Source organism: Macrotis lagotis, chromosome 3, assembly GCF_037893015.1.
Source record: "Macrotis lagotis isolate mMagLag1 chromosome 3, bilby.v1.9.chrom.fasta, whole genome shotgun sequence".
Classification (NCBI taxonomy): domain Eukaryota; kingdom Metazoa; phylum Chordata; class Mammalia; order Peramelemorphia; family Peramelidae; genus Macrotis; species Macrotis lagotis.
The window spans coordinates 81,544,108-81,566,432 of NC_133660.1; the positions used below are offsets into that span (position 1 = coordinate 81,544,108).

Consider the following 22,325-nt stretch of genomic DNA (forward strand, 5'->3'; position numbering starts at 1 on the left):
AAAGTCAAATAAAACAAATATCTATAAGTACTAAAGAATTGTTTTTGAAAGAAAAAATTTTTATCTTTATCAATCAATTAAGTACAAATTAAATGAAGCAGCAAGTCAGCCTGGGGGATGTACGTGTGCCTGGCAAGTCAAATCATCACATAAACCCAAGAGTCTTAGGAATAGCAGTGTCCCCTAGCCCAGCCCCTGCAGTCATTGCTGAGGGGAGAAATTGTAAAGAAAGGGTCCACTACCTTTCCTCATCACTACCAGCAACAACTGCTGACTGTCTTTCACAAGAAATGCGGAAGTGACAGTACAAGACAAATTCTAGGACAACAGGCCTCTGAGCTTATTCCCAAATAGTGCCCAAACCAATTAAAACATAATGGGAAAAGTGCTTTAAAAATAAAAATACAATATAGATAATGTTCATTTGTGGTTTTCTAAGTCAATATTCCCCATTGCCCCAAGCTCGCAGCTCTCATTCCAAGTAAGTAGACCCTGTGGAAAGAGAGTCTGACAGTAACACTAAATTTCCAGTCAATTCCCTGGTACCCAACAGCAACCTAACTGAAGCAGTAAAGTATTATGAGAGAAAGGAAGCAGCATGTTCCATGAAGGCAATCTGCTAACATCTCCCCTCAGACAACCCAAGGTCTGAACCCAAGATCTTGGGAAAAGTAACGCTGCTAAGATGCAGCCTGTTAGTGTTTCTGCTGGTACTACAGGTCACATCTACTGAAGATCCAGAAAAGAAAGCTCTGGCTATCAGGTCCTTTTATGGGGCAGGTAAAATTTACCTGATAATAGAATATGAAAAACTGGTACAAAATATGGGATCATTTACAGAAAGATTCTAGAAAGATAAAACAGATGTTAAAGGATATATTTATATGTCCTTTATACTGTGTCAAAGAGACTCTTTCTGTTCTTGATGCTGAGTAAATTAGTAGTCTAACCTGGAAGACCTTCTACTTTCTCCTATTTGAAACTATTCAGCCTTTTGCTGAGTCAAAGAGAGACTTCTTTTGAATTATGACTTGTTGCTGGGAGATGGAGAAAATGAATACTGCAAAGGAGCAGTGTTGAAGAGACTCTTGTTAATGTAAATGGAGCTAACCAAGAAAACCTTAAAAAATTTAAATTCAGAGTATTTAAATCATTTATTCCATTAAACAATTTGTTAGCTTCCCTCCCCATCCCCACAAAAAAGATTACAATTATCTTTTCCTGAAAAGAGCTTACATTCACACTGTTAGTGAAGTTGTGAATTGGTAGTCATTCTGAGGAACCATGACTATATTAAATTATGCATACCTTTATGCACCTATTTATGGTATATTAAAATAACATTGGTTAATTGGTTGTCCTTCATTCTTAAGGAGAACCAAAATGACATCACTATGTTAGTCAAGATACAGTGTATATGACTGTAATCAGATCCGTATGAGCTTGGGTACAAAAGGTCCAATGAACATTTGAGGTGAATTCTCTAAATTTGCACCTCTGGAGTTTCGAGCTACTTCCATTCTGCTTTGCTCAGAGCACAGCACCTTCTCTGATAAGGGCAGGTAATAGCTGGGCAGTCCTGTGCCAGTATTTCCCATGCCACACAGTCAATTCCAAAGTTCAGTTTCCCTCCATTGCTTTTCTGACTACTATGTGAACACTTGCCCTTTGGCAAGCATGCAATTGGCATTCAAATAACATGGCTCTATGTATAGGTTTCTTCTCTAGGAGATTGCTCCATCTCTATGCTCAAATCCTCAATCATTCTCCATCTACTGGCTGTTTATTATCTATAAACATGCCAATGTCTACTCCCTTTTCAAAACCTTATTTGTTCCTTTCTCACTTCATTCCTGGGATAATTCAGTAGGTCTATTCTCCTTTTTTGGACTTAAGGGAAAAAAAATACTCCCTGAGAAGGGAGTTTTAACTCATGGCACTTTGGTTTCTAAGTTTTTTAATTTCCAAATATTTTCTCAATTCTTATCCTTCTTGAGTTCTCTGCAGTCTCTGACAGTTAATCATCTTTCTCCTTGAGTTGGTTTTCTTGAGACTACTCTTTTCCTGATTCTCTTCCTGTTACTTCTCTTGTGTTGTATCTCCATACCCAAGGGTGTGTGTGTATATATGCATATATACAAGTCTGTAAATGTATATCTTAAACTCACTACATCTAAAACTGTTGTCATTCCTCTGTTGAAATAATCCTCCCCTCCTCCCAATTTCCCTATTACTACCAGGGGTGCCATATACTTTCAGTCACCCAGGCTTGCAACCTACATGCCTTCCTTAGCTCATTCCCTTTCACTCCCTATATCCAACCAGTTGTCAGGCTTTTTTTTAAAACCTTTGTAACATCTCTAGCATTTGCCCCTTTTCTGAAATCATCATGCTGGTTGAAGCTTTCATTTTATGCTTAGACTATTACAATAGGTTTTTGGTTGGTCCATCTGGGGTCTTTTCCCCGAGAGCAATCTATCTTCTATTTAGTTGTCAAGCTCATCTTCCTAAAGCACAGATTTCACCATTTCATTCCCCCCCCCACCTCACATTTCCACCCCATGCCATTCAATAAACTTCACTGAATCCTATTACTTTCAAGATGAAACATAAAATCCTGACTTTTAATGCCCCTCATAAATCTGGCTTCTTCCTATCATGTGCTTTACACCTCACTTCTCCCCTTTCCTATGTACTTTTTGATCCTTTGCATAAGACCCTCCCACCATTTGATATTTTCACAAGTTATCCCCCAAGCATGGATTTCTTTTCTCACTTCTACCTCCCAGGTTCCATTTTTTGGGGGGTCCAAGTTAAAAATCCCTTTTGTATGTAATGTTTCCTAATCAGTTTTTTTTCCATTTATGATCTTGGATACATTTCGTTGGCATGTGAGCTTCCTGAAGGTAATAAGGAATGTTTTTTGGGTTTATTGGTATCCACAGTGCTGATAAATGGTAGGTTAATAATTCTAACTGACCTGACTTGGACAGATGATTTCATTGGTATAAGGAAATTCCAGGTAAGCAAATTCCCTGTATCAATGTAGTACTGTTTCTGTTTTAGAGAATTACCTAGGATATGGAGATTAAATGGCTTATCTGGGGGTCTACCATCAATATAGCCCTACAAAGGGATGTCTCTCCACATAGTAAGTATATACAAAATAATTTCAAGAAAAAGTGGGGATTTGAGAGAATGTGAGCTGTGCTTTGAAGAAAAAAAATGAATTGTGTCCAAAATGTTCTGCAGACTTTAGGCCACAGAAACAACAATTATTAAATATGGCAAGGGAAAATGAGCAAACTTTAAACAGTTTCACCCATCATAGATCAAGACAAAGAGATAAGACTTTCAGTACTGATTTGTTTCAAAACCTCATCTGCTATCTAGATATTTTATACCAATAGCAGTCAGCTCCCCAGTGGCTGCAGACAATGAAGCCGACTTAGAGACAAAGACCATCCAGGGCTGTTGTTTGTCTTTCATTGAAGAGAATCAATGATACTCTTGAAAGTGAATAAAAGTGAAGATGGAGACAAGAAAGGATCTCATCTTAGGCGCTCTCTGATAAAACTCATAAACTAAGGACTCTAAACTTTCGAGAGACAGAACCCACAGAGGGACACAGTGAAGCAGTTCTCCTACTCAAGGTAACCTGGAAAAGAGCAGAAAGGCTCTGCTCCCCAGGATCGGAGGGGTGGCTGGCCAGAGGGGTGGCCCGCCAGAGCAAAAGAACTTCAGCCTGCTGGAGGCAGCCCCAGGGCACTGGGAGCTGGCTTACAGCAGCGGGGGAGTTTCCTGACCTACACCCCAGGGAGCACTGGGCACAAATTGTGGGAACAGCGGTGGACCTCTGCCAGAGCGAGCATGAGGAGCCCAGCCCTCAGGGCACACAGATCCAGCAACAGAAGCAGTTGGAGCCAGTAAGCAGGAGCCCCCAGGGCATGAGCCCATTGAACCTAGGGAGGGGAGTGAAGAGAGAGAGACTGCAGAGCTCTGTCCTCTGCCCCTGGAACAGGACTCTGGGGCTCTGAACACATTCAGATCCTGATCGCAGTCTAGGCCCCACCATAGAACAGCAGGGCCCCCTCCACCTCAGCCCCATTGGCAGAGGGGGGTGCATATGGTCATTCACAGACCAGGAGGGAGGACAGAACCTCACACACTGAGACCCTTGTAGGAGTGTCCCAAAAGGTGAAGAAGCACCCCAAAACCAGGCTTAGGCTGGGAAAATGAACAAGCAGAGAAAAAAGAGGAACACCATTGAGAAATATTTTGCAAATGAGCTCAAGAAGGATCAAAATACTGAGTCTGAAGATGAGGAAGCACAAGCTCCTGCATCTAAAGACTCCAAGAAAAACAAAAGTTGGGCTCAGGCTATGACAGTGCTCAAAAAAGACTGAAAATCAAATGAGGAAGTTAGAAGAAAAACTGGGAAAAGAAATGAGAGAGATGCAGGAAAAACATGAAAATGAAGTCAGCAGCCTAGTCAAGGAAATCCAAAAAAATGCTGAAGAAAATAGCATGCTAAAAACCAGCTTAGGTCAAATGGATAAAACAGTTCAAAAAGTTATGGAGAAGAATGCATTAAAAAGCAAAATTGGCCAGATCGAAAAAGAGGTAAGAACACTCTCTGAGGAGAACAAATCCTTCAGAAAAGAATAGAATTCAGGGAGATTGATGAATTTACTAGAAATCAGGAATCAATACTTCAAAACCAAAAAAAAATGAAAAATTAGAAGAAAATGTGAAATATCTCATTGAAAAAACAACTGATATGGAAAACAGACTTAGAAAAGATAACTTAAAAATTATTAGAATACCTGAAAGTCATGATCAGGAAAAGAGCCTTGACATCATTTTCAAAGAATTACTACAGGAAAATTGCCCTGATATTCTAGAAGCAGAGGGCAAAATAGAAATGGTGAGAATCCACCAATCGCCCCGAGAAAGAGATCCCAAAAAACCAACCCCTAGGAATATTATAGCCAAGTTCCAGAACTCCCAAGTCAAAGAGAAAATATTACAAGCAGCCAGAAGGACACAGTTCAAATATCGTGGAGCTGCAGTCAGGATCACACAGGACTTAGCAGCAACTACATTGGAAGCTCGTAGGGTTTGGAATATAATATACCAGAAGGCAAAAGAGCTTAGAATGCAACCAAGAATCAACTACCCAGCAAGGCTGAATGTTCTCTTCCAGGGAAAAAGATGGACTTTCAATGAACCAGGGGAATTTCAGATGTTCCTGTTGGAATGGCCAGAGTTGAACAGAAGGTTTGATCTTCAGGTACAGGACTCAGGTGAAGAATAGAGATTGGAGAAGGGGAAAATATGAGGGACTTAATGAGGATGAACTGTATGTATTCCTGTATAGAAAAATGACATTGATAATACTCATATGAGCCTTCTCAGTTAATAGAGCAGGTAGAGGGAGCTTTTATAGTTGAAGCACAGGAGAAAGTAGAATTCGAAGATAAAGATATGGTGTAAAAATGGAGTCAATAGAAAAAAGGGAAATGTAATGGGAGAACGAAAATGGAGAGGGGGAATAGGCCAAGATATTTCATATAATAAGATTTTTCTTTATTACAATGAGCTATTGCAATGATATGGAATGGGGGAAGGCAAGGGGGAATGAGGGAAACTTCACTCTCTTCAGAGGTGGCTAGGAGAGGAAACAGCAAATATACTTAATGGGGTATAGACATCTGGAGTAAGAAGGGGGGGAGGGAGAGAGAAGAAGGGGTGGGGATGTGAATGGAGGAGAGGATGGATCATTGCGGGAGAGTGGTCAGATATAACACATTTTTTTTTTTACTTCTTGCAAGGGGCTGGGATTGGATGGCCTGTCCGGGACCATAGGGCCATGTGGATGCTGGGCCTAAGGGGTGGTATGGGGGCTCCAGCCCTCTTGGCCCCAGAGCTGGGGATCTGTCTGCTGTACCACTCAGCGACCCTACAGCAGAGTCAGAGTGAAAGGAGAGAGAAAATATAGTATATGGTAGTGGAGAAATACAGGAGGGAGTTGCAATCAGCAATGGCAATGGTGGAAAAACATGGAAGTAACTTTTGCCATGGACTTATCATAAAGAATGTGATACACCCACGACAGAGACAGAGTTGTTGGTGTTGGAACAAAGACTCAAGCACATTTTTTATTATTATTATTTTTTGGGGGTGCAGGGCAAATGGGGCTGGGTGGCCTGCCTTGGGCCACATAGCAGGGTGATCCATTGAGTGTCTGAGGCCGGATTTGGACCCGGGTGCTCCTGGCTCAAGGGCCAATGCTCTGTCTGCCACCCAGCCACCCCTACTGTTATTACTATTTTATTTTATTTTGGGTCTTTTTGGGGGGGGGTGTTTTTTGCAGGGCAGTGGGATTTGGATGGCTTGCGTATCACACGGCTGGGTGATTGTTGGGTGTACGGGGCTGGATGTGGGCTTGAGTGCTTGTGGCTCCAGGGCTGGTGCTCCTTCCATTGCGCCAGCTGGCGATACCTACAATTATTACTATTTTTTTTAATTTTAATTTCTTTCTCTCCCCTTTACTTTTTTCGCTGAAGCAAGACTATATTTATGGAGGAGGGGGTATTTCATTTACTCTTAAATAAGAATATTTTATTAATGTAAAAAACATTATTTGTACAAAATGAGAATATTAAATAAAATAAAACTTTTTATTTTACAAGTAAAAAAAAGGGAATAAAAGTGAGGCAGAGTTGCCCTAGGACAGAGTCCCACTCTCCCTTCCTGAGTCATCCAAGTCCAGTGAAAAACAAGTCAGGCCGACTGGCCATCGTCTGTGCATGTCCTTGGCATCTTGATGCCTAAGCTCTAGGTGCTTTATGGTGCCTACTCCATCCATCTGTTGCACAAAGGAAAGTCTTCATAGGCTTGGGGTAGACATTCCCCTAATTCACCAACAGGTTTGAGGCCTAGTCCACTCAATGTGGCCAATGAGTATGCTCCAACTTCTTGGAGTCCCAGGGAGAGGTGGCACTTTGGTTTCTAAGTTATCTTTTAATTTCCAAATATTTTCTCAATTCTTATTCTTCCTGAGTTCTCTGCAGTCTCTGACAGACAGTTAATCATCTTTCAGATACCAAAGCCCTAAAAAGGGCTCTGCCAGCTCTCATACTGGAGGTGCCAGTCCTCCAAAACACCCCATTCAGGTGAACTGGAGAAGGATGCCAGGTAAAGTAAAATCTAGAGGTGTGTCAGGAGGATGAATGCCCAGGGCAGGTATCACACAAAACAGGGAACCTGTGATGCCACCTTGGGGGGTGGGGGGATTGAATTAAAATTCTAAGGGGGGGGTGGCTAGATGGCGCAGTGGATAAAGCACCCACCCTGGAGTCAGGAGTACCTGGGTTGAAACCTGACCTCTGACACTTAATAATGACCTAGCTGTGTGCCTTGGGCAAGCCACTTAACCTCATTTGCCTTGCAAAAACCTAAAAATAAAACAAAAAAAGACTCTAAGGGGGAGGGAGGAAGCAATGGTCCTGCAGTTGGGAGGACCTGAGTTCAGATTCGGTTTCAGAAACTTAATCGTGGTTAAATCATTTAACTTCATGGCTATAAAGGGAAAAAAATGTGTTAAGGAAGATTAGAGGGAGGGATCCAGCCCGTTTAATTTACAGAGGAGGAAAGGGCGCCCGGGAGGTGGGGGGAGGGCAGCCTCCTGCCCCACCCCCAAGGCGTCCGGCCCAGGAACTTCCGCGGCCTCTCCGAGATCACGCCCCCTTCGGGGCTGCGCCTGCGCCAATGAGAGAAGGGCGCGTGAAGCCCCGCCCCGCCCCGCGCCCCCGCCCCGCCCCCGCCCCGCGCCCGCGCCCGCGCCCGCGGAAGCCAGCCAGGACCGGCCATGGCCGCCACAGATCATCCCGCGGCCTTCCTCCCACCGCCGTGGCCACCCGCCTCTCCCGCCGTCCCTCCAAAGCGGCCAAAGACAATCCAGCCGTATTGGAGTCCCCCGAAGAAGAGCCACCTGCCCCCGGCCGTGTTGCGCTGGCTTCAAAGCCTGACTCTCACTTTCTTCCCCAAGAACATCCACAGGTGGGTGCGCGCCCACGAAGGCGGCCCCGACTGCGCTCCGCCTTCGGGCCTGCGCTGCACCAACCGGCTTCCGCCCCACCCGTGCCCTGCGCCTGCGCAGTTCTGCGTTCTGCCTTCACTTCCTGATGGCCGGCCCCTCCTTCGCGCTGGCTTGCCTCCCCTTAGCGCCTGCGCTCTCCGCCCGCACCTTTTGGCTCCGCCCCGGAACTCCCGGTCCCGGAGCGCCTGCGCGCTTCCCCTGGTTCCCCTACCCCTCCGTGGTAGGCCGGCCCCTTCATTGAGCTGCGGCCCTTAAAGGCTTGCTGACGGTCCGGGTGCCTTGCCCACCTGGCCTGGGAGCGGCGGCGTCTTTGGCGGGAAGGGCTGCCCCGGAAGCGTTCCTCCAGGTCCCTTCGGCGTGGTGAGCCTTCACCCACCTGAGGCCGAAGACACCCTTGAAATGATGCATTCTTCCCTGGTTTCCTCCCCTCCCCTCCCCTCCTGCTGCAGGCCCCTTCCCACCCTCGAGTTTGCACCTTTTTTTAAGGTTTTTGCAAGGCAATGGGGTTAAGCGGCTTGCCCAAGGCCACACAGCTAGGTAATTATTAAGTCTCCGAGGCCGGATTTGAACCCAGGTACTCCTGACTCCAGGACCAGTGCCCCCTCCCTAACTGTCCCGATTTAGCCCTAAAGAGGCCTAGAAGTTCCGGCTCACCTGCTTCCCTCCCCCCACCCCCACAGAAAGCAGTCTTGACATCGTTTCCATGCTGTGCACTGATCCAAGACGAATGTCATGAGAGAGAAATCATATCCTTAAGGAAGGAACATAAAGTATAAGAGCAAAATTACATAAGATAACAGGTTTGTTTAAATTAAAGGTAATAGCCCAAAGCTTAATTCTTAATAAATTCTATTAACAATAATAAATTACTATGGGGCAGCTAGGAGGGGAAGTAGAGCACCGGCCCTGGAGTCAGGAGAACTTGAGTTCAAATCCATCCTCGGATACTTAATAATTACCTAGCTATGTGATCTTCGGCAAGTCACTTAACCCTATCGCCTTAAATTAAAAAAAAAAGTAAAAAACCCAATAAATTACTATTGGATATTAATAATAAATAGTTCTTTTAAAATGTTTCTTAAATTGATATGAACTGAACATATGTTGTTATTGTTGTTCAGTTATTTCAGTCATGCCCAACTCTTTGCAGCCATATTTAAGATTTTCTTGACAAAGATACTGGTTTACCATTTCCTTCTCCAGCTCATTTTATAGATGAAACTGAAGCAAAAAGGGATAAGTGACTTGTCCAGAGTTAGACATCTGAGATCAAATTTTAACTCGGGTCGTCCTGACTCCAGGCCCAGCATTTCACCACCTTACTGCTCCAACATTGTACTTGAGGGCACTTGTATTCTGTTCCATTGTATAGGAATGAATCATCAACTCTATAACCATTTTAGGTTCTGGCAATCTAAAATCCTGATATACTCCCAGTATTCTAGCTTCAGTCAACCAATGTGAAAATAGGATTACCTTGAGATAAATGAAAGTGGAGAAATTATACTTGCCTAGCCTTACTCCTATCTTTTCTCCAAGTTCTTTCCCAGCAATAATTAGTAACCTATTCAAGAGTACTGAAAAGTATTTTAATTTTCAGTCAAATATTAACCAATATGCATTGAGATAATGACACATCAAATAATATAGATAATAAAATTAGTGTCTCCTGGAATTTATAGAATTTAGCTCCCAAAAAATTATTCTTAGATTCATAGAAATGGAGAGGAACTTATAGATCATCTTGTGCAACTCTCATTTTTTATAAATAAGGAATTTGAGGCTCAGAATTGTTTAGTGATTTCCTCAAGGTCTCATAGCTTTGAAGAGGCAGAACTGGCTTTGGAATCCTAGTTAATTATTCTAGGTGTAACAAACTGATTCCCACTTAAGGTTTTGTAAAACTCTATTACTATGGTTTCTGGTCCATGCTTAATATCTGAGGTATGTTAGGTGCCTTCTGGGTGTATAGTACTATGCTAGGCCCTGAAGGACATGAAACATTTATATAAGCCAGGGTCCCATCCCTTTTAGAGGAGTGTTAATTGATGTTAATATAATACAATTGCAGACTAAAATAAAAGCATTCTGTTTGCTCTCCTTGTTACTGGTCAGGGACTTTTCAAATGGCTTCCTGATTGCAGAAATATTCAGTATCTATTATCCTTTGGATCTTAAGCTCATAACTTTTGAGAATGGAAATTCCATAAAATCCAAATTGGCTAATTGGGGACAGCTGGAAACGGTAAGTTATTAATCACATATAATTTTACTTAGCCCTGATTTCTGGATTTTTAAAAAAATGTCTTTAGTTATAAATTCCCCATTTGACTTTGAATTTTCCTGATGGCTGACTTTCATTTTGGAAAATGATCCTTTTAACAAACTGTCCAGAGAACATATGTTTTGATTTTTTCCCCCACCTGTGATGATGGGTTGTCCTGAGTCTTACATGTAACTACTTCTCTTTTGGAACCAGTGGAAAGTATAAATTATGAAACCTTGCACAGAACCAAGGTGTCTTAAAGAATAAACTTCAAGAGAGGGCAGAGCTGTTGTTTATTTCTTTGTATATACTATTCAATTACATCTTCTTTTGGGTACAGAAAAGTCGTACAAATTTTCGGTTGAAGAAGCAATTCCTGGCATTTGAATTTCTGTAAAATCCAGAAAATCTGAAAATTCCTTTCTAAAATCCTGCTGGCCTGCAAACTACATTTGTAGTAAGAATATCTGGGAATGGTTGTATTAGCAATGTTGTCAGTAAGGGGGTTAAGTATGGATGTTTATAATGCTGAAAAGAAACAATTATTTTTTTTTAAGACAAGCCCTAATATAAATATACAATAAACCAAAGATTCAAGAGCCAGGCTTCTTAACCATTTGTATATTATTGATATTTTTGGTAGTCTGGTGAAACCTATGGACACTTTCTCAAAAAAAAAGTTAAAGATATAAAATAAAACCCATAAGATTACAAAGGAAATCAATTACACTGAAATGCCAGATCCTGCCTAAGAACCTTTAGTTTTATATATATATATATATATATATATATATACATATATATATATATACATATGTATATATATATATATATATTTTATAATAGTTTGCTAACTTGGATCTTTATTATATTTATAATCTAAGCATGCATTACTGTGACATATGAGAACAGTTGGGTGGTATAGTAGATAAGAATGCTGGACCTGGAATCAAGAAGACCCGAGGTCAAATCCAGCCTCGGACTCTTTGACCCTGATCTAGTCACTTAATCTCTCTGCCTGTTTCCTCATCTGTAAAATGGGGATAATGATAGCCCCTACCTGCCACAGTTGTGAAGACCAAATGAGATCATCATTGTAAATCATCTAGCACCATGTCTGGAACATAAAATCTGTATAAATGTTAGCTATTATTATTTTTTACTATTATTGTTATTGCTAGTAGTAGTAGTAGTAGTAGTAATAGTTGTAGTAGTTGTAGTAGTAGTAGTAATAGTAGTGGTAATAATAGTAGTATGGATATATTTGATTCCATTGAAATAATTACTGTGCTTTTCAGTTGTAAAGAAGTAAATTAATTGAAAGATATACATGTGGGAGAAATTTAAGTATATTAATAGAAAAATGAAAGTATAATATATATCTCTTTCCTATTAAAATCTCTAATTGACAGCTGAATTTTTTGTTTTTTTATTATTAAAGTTTTTTTCCAAAAAACATTTGAAAATAGCCAAAGAATTAATTCATGGGACACTTCATTGTAAACCTGGAGTAGCAGAAATATTGATACAAGAAATCTACACATTGTTAACAAAACGAGAGTGAGTTATTATTTAGACAGTTAAACTTTAAAACAAATCTTCTAAGATTTATGTATTTTTTCATTGTCAAGGTTTTGTGTCAACAGCAGAATTTTCATTTTGTTTTCAGAATTAAAAATATGGAAGACAACTATGTGAACTTCACAGATTGTAATTACCAGGTCAATTTACCACCGCCACTCAAAACAACAGCTTCAAAATTTATCAAGAGTAACATTAGATTATCTGAATTACTGACCAATCCCAACATACTCAACCAACAACTTAAAATTGACTTTCTGTGTCTCTTACAAATGTTACACAGAAGATTAAGTAGGAAACAACATCCAAGTAAGTTTTCTATTGAAAATAGTTTTTTTCTTTCTCCTTTTTGTGAACCATTCCATACCTGGTCTCCTAAAAGAAGAAATGAGGGCTGAACTTGTATTATGCACAAGAAAATTGAGTTTGTCCTTGGTAATCCCTACATCTCTAGGACGTGCCTCTATTTCCTCTTTTTTTTTCTTTGACTCGCCATCATTTTAATTAACTTTTTTCTCATTTGTTAGCAAAATTTTAGTAAACTTACTAATTGTAACATAAAATTTTGTGTTTAAGTATACATATGTATTTTTTCTGAAACAAATATGGATGATAGGTCTTTTATCTTCAAATTTACTTTATTATTCTTCCAACTGTACAATATGGTTTTCAGTATTATGACTTCAGGTAATTCTTTTAATGATTCCAAACTGTTCACTGCTATAAAAGCTCAGCATTGATATAGATATCCTCCCATCATGAATTTTAGTGCAATTTTGCAACAACTTTCTCCTTCTTTTGCAGAATAAAAATCAACTTGAAAAATCTGTGTAACATTTTGAACTGTTTTTAATTTTAATTTTTTTTCAATCTTGAACTTTCAAGTTTTACAATGTCCTTCTCCCTCTTCCATCATTGGAAAGGCAAGCAATTTGATATAGGTTTTATATATCATACATATTAGTCATGTTATGAAACAAAACACAAAAAAAGAAATATACAGGAAGTAAAAAATATAGCATTCTTTGATCTGCATTTAGAGTCCATTGATTCTTTGTCTGGAGGTGGATAGTATTTTTCATTGTAAATCCTTGGAATTGTCTTAGATCTTTATATTGCTTGGAATAGCTAAATCAATCACAATTGATCATTGAACAATTAGTGTGTACAATGGTCTCTTGTGATTCTGTTCCTTTCACTTTGCATCAGTTCACTTAAGGCTTTCCAGATCTTTCTGAGAATAAGCTGCTACCCATCATTGTACCTTCCATCACAATCATATCTTCAGTCATTCCCCAGTTGATGGATAGCCCCTCAATTTCCAATTCTTTACCACCACAAAAATAGTTTCTGGAAATATATTTGTATATATAGGTTCTTTTTCTTTTAAAAAAATATTTTGGTATTGGTTGTTGTCTTTTGTTCTAGAAGCAGTACAAAATTACACCATTATGTTGGGGTCAAGGTTCAGGGTAGAGGGGATAAAAATAAAAATCCACTTAAAAACTATAGACTCCTCTGAGCAAAAAAAAAAGTTTATTTTGGCTTTTCTCGAGAAAAGGGCACACTCCAAGTCTCACAAAAGTAGTGAAGATCAAGGAGCTGTGCTGATTTGACAGTCAAGCAAGATTACATGGCCTAACAAGATTTCCTTTTCCTTCCTATCATCCCTCTCTGCTGACTCATTGGTTAGTCTTCAGAGTTACATTCTACTTGTGAAAATCTACCCCAGCAACAAAGAAAAGAATGAAATGTTTTCATAAAATATTACCTCATCATCCAGATGGTGAGAATAATCTTCAGGATTATAACTATTTTATTGAAGTAATGTAACTTGTCTTGGAACACAAGGTTTAGGAACAGTCTAATTATCATCAAACAAGAGTAGTCTTATGAGCTTCATTGGAATGCAAGGTTTTTCTCATGGAAACAGTCTACTTGTTTTCCCAGTTAAGATAGTTTTATCATCAAATAGGTGACTAATTAAAAAAAATGCAAGATCTCTCTGGTAATAGTCCACTGTTTCCTTCCCTAACAGAGTTGGGAGGGTGCCTGGCTTGGAATCCATGGTCTCTCTCCCTCTTCTAAGAATAGTCTAAGAGTAATAGTCTGCCTTTGTTTTAATGATTTTAACCTGAGAGCACTTCACTAGGAATATTAACTCTTAAGAGGGAATATTTGATTCAATCCCTCCTTTTATATACATATATTTATTTGGCATCTGAAATCCTCTCACACTATCTTTGATACCCTCTCAGGTTCTATTCTTTCTCTCTTCCGGTCCACTTGGGACTCATCTTCTTCTTAGAACCCTGACCAAACAACCCATTCACACACATAGACACAATGGGGAAAGATGAACTCATCCAGTTTCTCTCTCTTTTCTCCTGGAGACATTCAATATCTTTCTGTATCTGCAGAGTCCATTCCAATCTCCAATTCAGATGACTTGTTGAGCTCCTCTTCTGGTAAAGGAACTTTTTTTTTTTAAGGTTTTTGCAAGGCAAACAGGGTTAAGTGGCTTGCCCAAGGCCACCCAGCTAGGTAATTATTAAGTGTCTGAGACCAGATTTGAACCCAGGTACTCCTGACTTCAGGGCCAGTGCTTTATCCACTATGCCACCTAGCCGCCCTGTGGCTTTTTTTACACAACATCTTATCAGATAGACTCATATTTCCATCATTAGACCATAAAATTCTAAAGCTATTAAAATTCACATTTTGTCTCACTGTCACAAATGATAAACATACTTTAACAAAAATACAACTCCCATAACTGTTCACAAGTGAATATGTTGAGAATTATCAAGTTAACTTGAGCTTATAACATTTACATTAGATGACCATCTTCATACAAAGAATTTCCAGCAAATGACATACAAATAGTCTTAATCTCTTGCTCTTCATTAAAATAACTCAAGCATACTTAACTAAAATAAATTCCTCTTTCTTCCCAAAAATGTTTCTTAACTAAACTATAGGTGATTCTTCTGATATACTAAACTGACTTACATTCCCTTCTCAAAGTAGAACTTGAAACTGCCACTGCACAGAAGTGTATGTTGAGATTATATAACATTCTTTATTCTTCTTACTTAAATATTCTTTCCCTAGCATCAAATCAAATCAAAGAATCTTAATTCTTTTCAAAACATATAGCTAACAGCAGAGGTTAACACCTGCTGGTGTATCTAGCTATTAACCTTCACTTGACCTAAAATTTCTATATCAGATTGACTTTTAGTGATTTACTTTAAAGATCCAGGACATCAAAGGAACATTCCTTTGTAGGTATAATTTTGAGTGTCAGTTTCCAGGCAGAGGTCATGTGGATAGTCAAATGCCTTAAGTCAAATTTTTGATTTATCCAGTGAGACATTATTCAGATGTCACATTTGGGCAAGTCAAATCAAAAGGGTCCAACCTCAGGTTGCATTGAAAAGCCACCCCTTTGGCTTTTTCTCCCAATTCACCTGTCTCCTATGTAGTGTCCAAACCTCCTTTGGGTTTCCAGACTTCAAGAGAGCATTGACTCAACAGCACTTCCTTTGCTAATCATACCTGATGTCAGACACAAAACAAAAGCCAATTAAAAGTCCCATGATCTAAAATAGTAATTCCATATGATTAGATCTCCAAGTAAATCGACTTCACAAGGACTAAATGCTAATTCTAATCTGGATGGGGGGACACAATCAGCCCCCTTCCCTACACACATATCAACTGTATCTACTCTGAGTGTTCCTGTCATCAGAATACATTAAATAAATTACTTTCTGAACATTCAAAAAGCAGTCAAGTTCCCCCAGCATCTGGAGTATTCCTTGACATACCAAAAAAACCAACTTCTTCACAACTGTGTTTCATAATTCAACAAGAAGGTCTATCCTCCTAGTGGCACTAACTTCTATTCTGCAGACCCACATCCCTTTGTGTGAAATAATATCTGTTTTATTCCTGGAGAGGCCTCTTGGATAGCCTGCTCTATTACAATAAACACCTCCTTTGGCTAGGAGATTATTTTAAGAATTCTCACATAACAATTAGCCAGATTGTCACAGAAAAAAAATCACAAATTATTATTTTCTTTCCCATGTTGCTCAGGTGCCTTTACTTCAAAGCAAACAACCACAACTTTCAGATTATAAATAGAAATATATACATCTATATGTAGATATATATATATATATATATATATATATACACACACACACATAAAGTCACAAAAATTCCAACTTATATATATGTATATATATATATATATATAAATAATTGGCAAGTTCTTATGCAAATAATTCTCTGTAATAAACCTATTTAATTATTAGCCATGTATGAAATGCAAATTATTACTTTTCAGAATTCAACCCATTAGAATATCTTAAGGGTCTCTAAAATTTAATAAATCAGTAGTAAATGTAACACATTATGAACTAGATTTCACAAAACAATCTTTCTATTATTACATTTATACCTGGACCTATAGATCTAGAGCAGGGTCCGACACATCATTTAAAATTTCATGGAACCCAGAGAGTCATGATCTTTGATAATTTCCCTCATTATACCTACAAAGCAATCAATTATTTCCAGGTTTGACTACATTACAATAAAATGGTTTATATTTCCAAAAGTAGATCACATGTCTGATAACACTCTTAAACATCTTACTCATTGATAAATTATCTAATTAGGGTTACATAATTTTTAATTTCCTAATCATTTTCCAAAGCCCCTCACATTTATACAGTATTATTGGAAAGGGTATCTTGCATTAAGATATACCTCCCAATCTCTTATACATTTGATTGCAGAATGAATCTGCATTTAACATGGGGGAAGAAATCTGTGATTTTGCTTCTTTAAAATTTAAACATTAAATTCTTAACCTACATGAAACAAAAGGTTTTCATGTTGACATCTAATTCTCTCTCTCTCTTTTTTTTTTAGGCTTTTGCAAGGCAAATGGGGTTAAATGGCTTACCCAAGGCCACACAGCTAGGTAATTATTAAGTGTCTGAGACTGGATTTGAACCCAGGTACTCCTGACTCCAGGGCTGGTGCTTTATCAACTATGCCACCTAGCTGCCCCTATATCTCATTCTCTTAAAGCAAAAAAAAAAAAACCAAAAAAAAAAACACAAAACCCCAACAGGTTCTCTTACAAGTGTGATTGATAAACCAATATGCAATCAGAAGGCTCTGTTGGGCCTCTATGAGGCAAAAATAGCTCATATGAACATTGGGAGTGGAGATGGTTCTAAATTTTCACATCTCATGTTTCTCTTGAGCTATTGCAATTTTGCTTTGATGCAGGCACACATTGGGTGTTCCTGTGCCAATGTCTCCAGCGTTTCACAATGTTCCAAAGTTTTTGAGACAGACTTTGAGAATACCCTTGTATCACTTCAGACTTTCATGCAAGTACTTGTCTTGTAAAATAATTTTTTATGCAAACATATGTTTGACATTCAAATAATGTGGTCAGCCCAACTGAGTTGCATTCTCTGCAATAGAGTTTGAATGCTTAGCAATTCAGCTCAAAAAAGAACCTCAGTGCTGTTACCTTATTCTGCCAGGTGATTTTCAGAATCTTCTTAAAACAATTCAAATAGAACCAATTCAGTTTTCAGGAATTGCATTGATATATTGTCCAGACATACAACAATGAGGTCAATACTATGTAGATCAGTTTGGCAGGCAATTCTAATACCTCTGCTCTCCCACATTTTTTTTTAGGTTTTTGCAAGGCAAATGGGGTTAAGTGACTTGCCCAAGGCCACACAGCTAGGTAATTATTTAGTGTCAGAGGTAGGATTTGAACTCAGGTACTCTGACTCCAGGTCCACTGTTTCACCTAGCTGCCCCCTCTCCCACATTTTTCTTAGAGTCTCCCAAATACTGAACTAGCTCTGGCATTGTATGCATCAACTTTATCATCTATGTCCATATCTCTGGAAAGTATGACTGATGGATTTTTTGAATAATTCTTTCTGTCCTTCATTCTCAAAGAAGACCTTAACATCAGGGAGGGATGCCATGACAAGCACATGAATTGGATTTGAGTGAGGGGGGTTCTGTACCCACTCACCAGCCTCGCTTTCTCTTCCAGAGCTATCTGAATTCCAGTGGTCAGATAAGGATCAGGACATCTGTAGATGATCCTGAAGGTGAGGCAATCAGGGTTAAGTGATTTGCTTAAGGTCACATAACTAGTAAATGTCAAGTGTCTTGAATCTGGATTTGAATTCCTGTCTTCCTGTCTCCAAGACCAGCACTCTATAAAGTAAAGGAAGAGTGGGTTCATGACTTTTTTATTTGCAGATGATTGTGTACTCAATTCAGCCTCTGAGGATGAAATGCAAACAAAATATCTATCGATTCTCTGCTGCTAATGCTAATTTTAGCCTGACAAGTCAAAAGACCAGAAGTTTTCCACAGTCAGCACAATACCACCGGTACATGGAACTGTTACCTTGGCAGTGAGCTTATCCAAAGTATTTACAATTTGACCATTTGGTATAAACTATGGTTCCAAGTATGGATGGTAGTGTGCTGGCTATGAAAAACCTATGGTCTTTTGGGGTTAATTTTCAGGCCATAATTAGCACCAGCAGCAGAAAATTGATCCATATTTTGTTGCATTTCATAATCATCTGCAAATAAAAAGTCACAAACCCAGTCTCCCTCTACTCTTTGCCGTCAATAATTTACCGTCAATACAGTAGCTGACCCTGATACCATTTTTAGCCTTGTTGACAACATTGCTGAACACATTATGCTAACAAGCATGAGAACAAGTATGCAACCTTGCTTGATTCCATCATCCAGAATCCATATAAGCATGCCATCAAAAAACTGACATTCAATACTGATGAACTCTGGGCAACCAAATTCTGCCTTGAATTCCATAAGCCCTCACAACTGACCATTTAAAAGCCTTGATCAAACTGATAGATTTTGTATATAGATCTCTGTCTGCTCCAGGCATTTCTCCTTGAGTTGTCAAGCAGCGAACACTATATTAACTGTTCCTTTCTGAAATCAAACTAACTCAGGTAGATAACTATCTTCCAGGTGAAAGATTAGCTGATTAAGAGGGGACTCTAGTCAGAATCTTGCTAGCAAGTATTAAGAGAATGAGACTGCTCTGAAATTTCAAAAGACAGTAGTTCCTTTTTTTTTTTAGAGATGGACAATGCAGACATCTTTGAACTACTGGTGGATAACTTTCTCTTGCCATATAAACTGGAAGAATTTCATTAGTCCTTGTATGATTTCAACCAGGATAGAATCAACACCAGGCACTTTGTCACAAAAAAAGGAGCCTAATAGAATTCAAAATGTATTCTTCTGATAGAAATTCAGCTAGTGAGACATTGACTTCAACCTGAGATATATAGTAATTGGCTTCAAAATTGACTGATGATGATCTCTCAAAAAGATTCTAGAAAGTGGGGCAGCTAGGTGGTGCAGTGGATAGAGCACTCACTGGCCCTAGAGTCAGAAGTACCTAGTTCAAATCCAGCTTCAGACACTTAATAATTACCTGTGTGGCCTTGGGCAAGCCACTTAACCCCATTTCCTTGCAAAAACCTCAGATAAATAAACAAACAAATAAATAGACTCTGGAAATGTTCAATCCATCTCTCCAGGATCTTGCCATACATCTTTTGCCCACAAATAGCCTTTGGGGCATCATAAAAGCACTTTGGATTGTTACTATCAGTATAAAACCCTGGCTTTCTTACTAAACAGGGAATCGAGCATCTCTCTAAGCTTTATCTGCTCTTTACTTTTGATTGATTTAAACACTGCCTTCTCAGAGTTAGACAGACTATCCTGACTGGTAAGCTTTGTAGAATAATTTTTGTTTAGCAGCTTCTGAATTTCCCCTTCATCGTCATCAAAACAAGCTTGATGCTTTTGAATGTCCTGGCCCAGTTGAGTAGATTACATTGCTGTACACCAAATCTCTAAAAGCTTTTTACTCCTTTTCTACTTTACTGTTGACAAACATATGATGACTCAACTTTTTCTTTCAAGTTAGCTATAAACTTTTTACACTCAAAGAAGTACTCTAATCTGCTGATATTAAGTTGTATGCCTTGGGACCACTGCTTTTTTTGAATCTGAATATTTAGTTTGGAAAGGATAAGTCTATGATCAGTCCAACACTCTGCACCACACATTGCCTTCATTACTCACATCTTGTCAGTCTCTTCTTTTTACAGTGACTTAGTCAAAATTTTATTCCATTTAGGCAAATGGAAGACAGTGTTGTTGATGAGATGGTCATGAGAAGCACAATACTTCATTAATTAATGACTGTTGCTAAGGAGACTGAGAAAGGCTGGTCAGATGTATAAGAAGGGAATGATAGAAGAATACCTAAAAATACCAAGGTTAGATGAATGTTTAGAAAGGGAGTGGTCAACAGTACTATAATAGGAGAGTGATCAGAAAGGATGCAGACTATAAACCTATTAACTTTAGCAATAAAGAGATCATTTGCAACCTTAGAATAGTTGGAGACTACTAGTAGGGAAATGAAAACTGAATTGTAAGAGGTTTAGAAATGAATTGGAGGTAAGAGAGTGGAGGGAGAAGTAGAGATTGCCCTTTCAAGGAGTTTATGAAAGGAAGAGAGCTATTAATATGACAACTTGAGAGGATGGTGGTATCAAATGAAGGTCTTTTTTTAAAAGAGATTTTTTCCTTAATAAATTTAAACAACCCCCAAAACAATGATATTTATTTAAATGGGGCAGAATACCCCTTCCAAAAAGAGTATTCTCTAAATCTTCATATCATTTGCTTTTTAAAATAAAAATGTCAAATTCTGCACATTACTTTCAAAACTGTTTTTCTCTCTGAACTTCTACTGTATTCATTTTAGAAATATTTTAATGTCTCTGTACTTTTTTGGCTCAGTATTGTTAATTTCCCTTCCCCTCCAAAAAACCAAATGAAAGAAAAAAAAAAACGGGAGTGGAAAACTGTATAATAAACAACCTCAGTCACACAAATGAATTCATACATCTCTTTCTGTGCTTGTGTCCATGGTCATTGCATTGATCAGTTCATAAGTCTTTAGAGTCATTTTACTTTTCAATATTGCTGTCTTTGTATAGGTTGTTCATCTCTTTTGATTGCTTTACTCCAAAGTTCATACTATCAAAGAGTCTCTGAAATAATTTCATTGGTAATTTCTTAAAGCAAAAATAATATTCCATTACATTTATTTTCTATAATTTGTTCAGTCATTCCCCAATTGTCTTAAGAGGCAATCTATGAGGAAGTTAGGTGGTCTAGTGGATAAGAGCACTGGCTCTGAATCCAGCCTCAAACACTTAATACTTATTAGTTGTATCACTTTGGACAAGTTACTTAACCCTCCCCCTCCCCATTGCCTAGTAAAAAGAAAAAAAAAGACAATCTAAAATATTCCCTTAGACTTTAGTTGTTTTCTTTTTCCCCTTTTTACTTCCACCTTCAGGATCAGTAAATATATTTGCTTGCCGCTACTCCTTCCCTAGTAGTATCTTCTCTCTTCCCTATCTCTATTTTTTTCCTTGTTGTTTGACATATTTCTTTTTTCTTTTGGTGGGTTTTTTTTTGCAAGGCAAATGGGGTTAAGTGGCTTGCCCAAGGCTACACAGCTAGGTAATTATTAAGTGTCTGAGACCAGATTTGAACCCAGGTACTCCTGACTCCAGAGCTGGTGCTTTATCCACTGCACCACCTAGCTGCCCCGACATATTTCTTTTTTTAATTGATATTTTATTTTTCCAATTACATGCTATGAAAGTTTTTCAATATTCCTCCACATGTATGTGCATATTTTTAAGTTGCATAATTTCCTATCAACCCCCCTTCCCACCCCCATCCCCACAGTGGTGAACAGTCTGGTAAATATTGTACAGACACATTTGTGTTTAGGATTAAGGGAAAAGAAAGAAAAACAGGAGATAAGAAAGAAATACATAAGAGAAAATTTTAAAAAGTGAATATAATGTTCATTCAGATTCTATAGGATTTTTTCATTGTGTTTGTTTTTCTTTCCCTGGATGGAGATAGCATTGACCAGAGCAGATCTCCTGAAATTTTCCTAACTCTCTGAACTGCTGAGAGAAGCTCCATCCATCATGGCTGATCAACTCACAGCATTGGTTGTTAATGTGTACAATGTTCTCTTGGTTCTGCTCCCTTCACTCAGCATCAGTTCCTTTAATTCATTGTATACTTCTCTAGAGTCCGATCATTTATGGTTTGTTATAGAACAATAATATTTCATGCTGTTAATGTAACTATAACTTATTTAGCCACTTCCCCAATCGATGGGCATCCCCTCAATCCCCAATTCTTTACCTACAA

At 38.7% G+C, this 22,325-nt stretch overlaps 1 protein-coding gene across 1 annotated transcript in view; it reads left to right on the plus strand.

Moving 5' to 3' along the window:
* The first annotated feature begins 7,817 nt into the window (after positions 1 to 7,817).
* The window catches only part of LOC141517668 (spermatogenesis-associated protein 4-like), a 31,851-nt gene continuing 17,343 nt past the window's right edge, over positions 7,818 to 22,325 (plus strand). The window contains exons 1-4 of the mRNA XM_074228934.1: positions 7,818 to 8,064; positions 10,220 to 10,349; positions 11,812 to 11,930; positions 12,040 to 12,260. Of these exons, the coding sequence (XP_074085035.1) occupies positions 7,874 to 8,064; positions 10,220 to 10,349; positions 11,812 to 11,930; positions 12,040 to 12,260 (661 nt within the window). The 5' untranslated portion in view covers positions 7,818 to 7,873. The remainder of the gene's footprint in view (positions 8,065 to 10,219; positions 10,350 to 11,811; positions 11,931 to 12,039; positions 12,261 to 22,325) is intronic.